The sequence below is a fragment of the Vigna umbellata genome, chromosome 9, assembly GCF_029865625.1.
Source record: "Vigna umbellata cultivar VRB3 chromosome 9, Vumbellata_1.0, whole genome shotgun sequence".
NCBI classification, from domain to species: domain Eukaryota; kingdom Viridiplantae; phylum Streptophyta; class Magnoliopsida; order Fabales; family Fabaceae; genus Vigna; species Vigna umbellata.
This window is the reverse complement of record NC_142173.1, coordinates 51,099,175-51,105,624: the sequence shown is the minus strand read 5'-3', so window position 1 is coordinate 51,105,624 and position 6,450 is coordinate 51,099,175. Positions and strand designations below refer to the sequence as shown.

The 6,450-nt window shown below is 33.3% G+C and overlaps 1 protein-coding gene across 1 annotated transcript; it reads left to right on the top strand.

Annotated features, from left to right (window-relative positions):
- Positions 1-1,846: 1,846 nt before the first annotated feature.
- LOC124848086 (cytokinin riboside 5'-monophosphate phosphoribohydrolase LOG3-like) lies at positions 1,847-5,977 on the top strand. Its single transcript, XM_047325702.2, has 7 exons — positions 1,847-2,215; positions 2,974-3,071; positions 3,240-3,270; positions 3,926-4,025; positions 5,299-5,369; positions 5,482-5,625; positions 5,712-5,977. Exons 1-7 carry the CDS (start codon positions 2,096-2,098, stop codon positions 5,805-5,807), a joined length of 660 nt encoding a protein of 219 aa, XP_047181658.1. The 5' UTR covers positions 1,847-2,095; the 3' UTR covers positions 5,808-5,977.
- The last annotated feature ends 473 nt before the right edge of the window (positions 5,978-6,450 follow it).

The window sequence follows — 6,450 nt, the reverse complement described above, 5'->3', positions numbered from 1 at the left end:
TGTTTTTTTGGTTTGAAACATTATTTTAACATTTATATACTAATTCAAAATGTTTACCATGAGATATCAAAATGACTTAATCCAGCTCATACAAATTGATTTATTATGACTTAAGTTAAAAATAAATTAACTTAATCTAGCTTATTTTCTTTTAGTAAAAAATTGTGTAATTTGGTTTGATCTATAACAAGTTTGTGGATTAGATAGATCGATTCATTTTAAGTATGTTTTGTTCTCTCAAATTATTTTATATATTTATTATAGTACAATTAAGGTGAATTTATTTAACTTATTTATTTGTAGATTACAGTTATGGTGTTAATTTACTTTACTAGATATTATTAAAAATAATGAAAAGCGAAAATCAAACTATCAATCTACACTATAATTGGACATACAAATAAATTAAATATCCGAAAGTAATCAAATATTGTTGAATAACATTTGTCAAATTAACAGCCTACGTAATTTTAGTACATAGTAAATAATTATAATAATAAAGTGATGAAACACGATAAAAAATTTTTTATAAAAGAATTATTATTGTTAAGTTAGGTATCAATCCATCCTTATCATAATTTAAACTAATTTAACATACACACTAAGTAACACACATTTAGTTTGATCCACAGTTAAAAAATTAATAAATTTTTTTCCATTCAACTCAACTCAAATGTCTTATGACAAGAGTTGACTCCGATAGCCAACTTATAACGACCATATAATAACAAATTAATAGATGACTAATCTATAACCAAATGTTACAAGAAAAATTATCATATTACACACAATAAATAATATTTTAATTTCTTCTCAACTGAATTCGCAAAACATTTTAATGTTGTTATGATTTATTATATACATTTTATAAATAGCACAAAACATTTTTATAAATAGTAATAAAACAAAAATAAAAATATATTTTCTCAACGTCTGAAGTTAGCTATTCGTTATAGGACGAAGGATATGTACCATGGGAAATCTTATGGCACAATATTACAGAGCAAAGACGATTAGGTGAAATTGGAATTTGGAGTATTCAATTTGAGAAAAGGAAGAAAGAAAACGAGATACTGAATGGTAGATGATAAAAGGAAATCACCATGGACAATGTCTTTGACAAAGGAGATGAAGAAGATTTAAGAAAAGAAAATAATTAATGAAAATAATGTCAATAATAATATTAGTATTATACTGACAGTCTAGTGCTTAATAATATTTTTCCTACGTATTACAAATTTGAATATCCCATACTCATAATTTAAAATGTCTATTTTGGCACACATTATACATTTAAAATGTCACAAACCTATCAACATCTTTTAAGGATTACATTTACCATTCACTCAAATGATAAACTAAAAATACATTTATTTTTCCTCTTCCATGATTACATAATCTTTTTGAATTGCGATCAGGAGTTTACATTACACATGTTTATACAAATATTAATAGTATTTGAGAAAAATCTCAATTTGACGTAAAAAAGTACAATTTTCATATGGAGTAATTTGAGCAGATGCAAAGAAGTGTGTACAATTATAATTATTATTAGTATTGTTTAAGATAAAATGAGAAATCCGAGGTGGTAATTAATTAAGGTTGTTTGGAAGACCAATTGAGGTGGTGTTAGAAAAAAAACGTGATGATTACACTACACGTAATGTTGTTTGTTATTGGAAGAATGTTTTTGTGACAATGTTGATTAGGCAGAACAGAAGAGAACACAAGGGGGCGTAGGCTGGGACCGCACAACAACAGTAGTCCGCGCGTGCTACTAAGGCACTACTCACGTGCGACGATGCCCAATGAGGTGCTGCTGTTCTCTATATATACAAACCCCATTCACTGAAGAGTGGTGGTGAAGCAAACAGAAGAAGCAAAATAGCCACTGAGTGAGGTTAGTGTAGTTGAGAGAATGTTGATCATGACACATGGATGCATCAGGGGTGGATGATTAAGATTTCAACAGGGGAGGTACCAAATCGTTAAAGCATTGCAGTACCTAAGCACTAAGAAGAGTGTGTGAATATATATACATACATACGCATAAACTAGGTTGAGTAGTACTATACTAACTTGTTACATCAAACCAATGGAGACACACGCTGAGATAAGGGTGTCAAAGTTCAAGAGGGTTTGTGTCTTCTGTGGGAGTAGCCCTGGCAAAAAGAGAACCTATCAAGATGCTGCCATTGAGCTTGGCAATGAATTGGTACATATGCAATTCCATTATGCTTTTATGCTTTTCTTTCCCATATCCAGTTCTTTTTCTTTTGGACAAATAAAAGGGTAAGTAACCTTCTGTTTCATTCGGGGTTTAATAAAAAGAACGTGTCATGGTTTTTTATTTCATTGTAAGTGAGCTGACTTAACGGATTAGGTGAAAAAGGTTAAACTTTGTCATGTATCACGTCTTGAATGATCAAGTTCCGTTCATAATTTCAGTTGGGTGAGTTCGTTGTGTTCATACCATGTGTGCAAGTTGTAACCTGTTCTTCAAGTCGAAATTCTCATAGATTTCATTTTGTTTTTTTTTTTGTTTTGGCGGAGTTGGTGTTTAGCTTCTGTTTAATGCTAGATTATGTAGTTTTTTTTTTTCTTTTTACTTTTCCCTCATTATTCACAAACCAAAGGGTCTAGTCAATCAGAACCGTGCCCAATTTTTTTGCTCATGTCTTTGGATATCTATGGCGCCTTTCTCCTTTCTGAGCATAAAAAGTATCCATTTTTTTTTGTTTCTTGAACTTTATTAAGCTCAGTAGCTATATACAGAACACTTGGCAGGGACTTTACAAGTGCTTGCTGCTGATTGAGCGTGGGGAATAATTTTCAGTGGCCTTTTCCTTTTTCCAAACGAATCATCAGTTTTGCTTTTGTGTTTTTGACATCATGTTATCATAGACCTTCTTATTTGCTTCTGTTACTCTGGTCTTTCTAGATTGTTTATGTTGTTATTAATGGTCTCTGAAGGTCTCTAGGAACATTGATCTGGTCTATGGAGGAGGAAGCATTGGCTTAATGGGTTTGGTTTCCCAAGCTGTTCATGATGGTGGTCGGCATGTCATTGGGTATCACTCTCTCTTTTCCTCACACCCTATTTTTGGTAAAGTTTTCTCTTTCTCTATTTTCTCCCAAGGATTTTGGGTGGAAGGGGACGATCAAGAATCAGAGCCACTTGTGTTTGTGTTGGTCTCTTTCTCCATTGACTCTATTTGTCATGTTATTGTCTCTTGCAGAGTTATTCCCAAGACACTCATGCCTCGAGAGGTATGTCTGCTTCAACCAGCTAAAAAAGCTTGTAGTTTTTTCTTCTCTATTATAAAATTTTCCAACTTGTTCCTTTTTATTTTACTTGCTTCTCTTCGTCGAACATCTTCTTTGAGCACGTTTGGGTATAAATTAATAGTGTTTTTGAGAGCTTTTTATAATGAAAATATTGTACCTTTTTAGTTGAGAAATCTGTATAACCTTTCTAGATTTGTATCAAACAGTATCTACTCTTTTCTTTTATTTCTCCACTTTCCTTATTTGTTCTATTGTATTCTAGTTACGTATTGCCGTTCTCCACAGTTTATATGTTCTTTATTCTGTAGTTTCTTTGGTTTTCAGTAAGCTCTTCATTACCCCCTGGTTCATATATGTCTATAGTCTCTGTTTCCTTTTGCAAGTGAAATCCTTTTACGTTCAGCATCTTTTCCCTTTGCAGGTTTTCCTTCATTGCCTAGAAATTTTCTTCTGTTGGTCTTGTTTTTGTTTTTTAGTTTCAATCTCTAGGATTATGAATTATTGATGTCTGTATAGCTTGGTAAATCATGAAATAAACAACCCTCATAACTCTCATAGTTGCTTTAGCTGCTCCTTTTCTCTTTACTTGTTGATCTTATTATCTGCTCCATCTCCTGTGCAATGGTTCCTTTTGCAGCTAACTGGTGAAACAGTGGGAGAAGTAAAGGCTGTAGCTGATATGCATCAAAGGAAGGCAGAGATGGCCAAGCATTCAGATGCCTTTATTGCCTTACCAGGTGAGCATGAACTGATAATTCTTGGTTGCATTAGAAAAAGTGGAAATATCAAGGTGCTTGAACCTTTCTAGTTTTATCATGTACCATTGACCATTTCTCAGTGTTTTATTCTTTTGAGAATAATAGTTGAATAAAATATTCCTGTTGATCTCCCTGTGCTCTTTTCTTATTCAGCTTTCAACAAATTGGTTTTTCACTTTGTTAAACTTATTTTTATCTAAACATTATTAAAAAGGCTTACCACGCCTAATCATGAAGGTTGTTGATGTTGACTAGGCATTAACTATTATGTACTTATGTATGTATGGTTTTGAAGTCTTACGTAATATTGTTGACTGTTCATGTACTTTGAGTATGGATAAATGGACCATGCACTTGTAATTTTAAGGAGTATAAAACTGGTGTGAGATTTTTAATCAATTAAATTTGGCACTGCTACAAAACCGGTTTGTGACTTTTCTTTCATAATAATTCATACATCCCAATGCTACGATGTTTAGAGAGCGACCCTTCAGAAGTAGCTGATCCTGACTTTCCCTGAGGCCTTAACATATGTGGATAAAATTTCAAAACCTCTGCAGCTCTGAGCAACTGTGGTTCTGGTTGAGTACTATCTTTGCCTCTACTTTCCTTGGAATCATGACGTGTTTTGTACCAAACTTCCTGCATTTAATAGTGAAGGGAAAGTAAAGCTAAAGAAGAACTATCACAAGATAACGTTTCCAACTAGCACCTGTACCTGACATGGAATAATGCCTTACCCTTTTCAAAGACTTTTAATTCTTAGTTGTTATGATTCTGAAAGTAATTGAGTGCTGAAAATTAGAGAAGATAGAGGAGGAATGCAAAGACAAAGCTGTCAATCACTCTCTATCTTGGGATCCCTCGTATGAAAGTGGATTCCTCAATTTCCAAGAGTAAATAAGATGGAGAGTGTGAAGACAAAACCAATGGATACATGTCCTTAACTACCTCTCACTTCATGCTATAACATCCATAATGGCATTTTTGACACAAATCAAAGGGTACAAAACAGTAAGTAAACATTACTTACATGCATCCGTATATGGAATAGTTAAATCCTAAACTTGTGGAGAAAGAGACAACCTGGTTGAAATGAAACCAACAATGAAAACTGGTTCTCACACTGTTATAATAAATTCCAGTTTCTCTTTCTTCTGCTACTCTATTTATTACCATCTCAATCATGGGTTGCTTATCTTACGTTTTTGTATTAAATTATATATAAACTTAGCAAGTTAAATGCATGCAGGTGGCTATGGGACTCTAGAGGAGCTTCTTGAGGTCATAACTTGGGCTCAACTTGGGATCCATGATAAACCAGTAATTGACTTGTACCATTTTGATGGAGACCTATATTATTAATTAATATATACTTTGGAGGTTTCCTGTTCTTTTAGCTTAACGAGATTTGACATTTTTTCACAACTTGCAGGTGGGATTGGTAAATGTTGATGGATACTTCAATTCGTTGCTATCATTCATTGATAAAGCTGTGGAAGAGGGATTTATTAGTCCTAATGCCCGCCACATTATTGTGTCAGCACCAACATCAAAAGAGTTGGTAAAGAAATTGGAGGTAATTTTCATAGGATGACATCAACCAACAACACTTTTTCTTCAACAGAATTAAGCAGAAAATGATATATTGTGTTAAATTCACAGGATTACGTTCCCTGTCATGAAAGTGTTGCTTCCAAGTTGAGCTGGCAGATGGAGCAACAACTCACTTATCCAGAAGAGTATGACATCTCAAGGTAGCTGAGTTTGCTTCGTATGCACGGAAGATGACTCTAGGTAGAATTTTGGAGGTGGAAGAAGCTAGTGTGGAATATCAGTATTCTGTTTTTTGTTCTTACTCTAAAAAAGAAGAAATTTCTTTTGTAAGGAATTGACCTGAATATGTGAAATTACTTTGTTCCCTTGTGAAACTGATTTCCTTTTAAGTTGTAAGTATTAGGGTCTGCTCAACTTATTATTCGACCTCAACTAATTTTACGTTGAAATGATCTTTAAAATGTAATCTGATTTTATAAAAACATCTGGTATGTTATTTGGCCGAGCAAAGTTGCAAACACAGAAATACACTGTGATATATGTCTTGATGAGGAACATAATCAACGGGCTATAGTTCAACTTGAATAAAGTGCTGATAATTAAGAAATCTAACAGTTATGTGACAGACATGTTCTTGACAGCAGATTTAGACTTTATCATGTTTTGGTGAGCTAAAGACAAAATACAAGAAATTGACCCCACAAACAGCCAATTCTTGAATGCAAGTGTAATAGCTGGTTGAAAGTGCATTTCCTCACGTAGTTGGACATAGAGGCTGCAGTTTGAGAACTACTCACCAAAATTTAACATCAGAGTATAAGAAATGTTAAGGTAGATTCAGTTTACC

What these genes read in the sequence shown, in the direction of transcription:
- LOC124848086 (XM_047325702.2), top strand. Translation starts at nt 2,096, where the DNA reads ATGGAGACACACGCTGAGATAAGGGTGTCAAAGTTCAAGAGGGTTTGT. An exon ending in TTGAGCTTGGCAATGAATTG is followed by an intron (nt 2,216 to 2,973) that starts GTACATATGCAA and finishes TGGTCTCTGAAG; the next exon opens with GTCTCTAGGAACATTGATCT. An exon ending in GGTGGTCGGCATGTCATTGG is followed by an intron (nt 3,072 to 3,239) that starts GTATCACTCTCT and finishes TGTCTCTTGCAG; the next exon opens with AGTTATTCCCAAGACACTCA.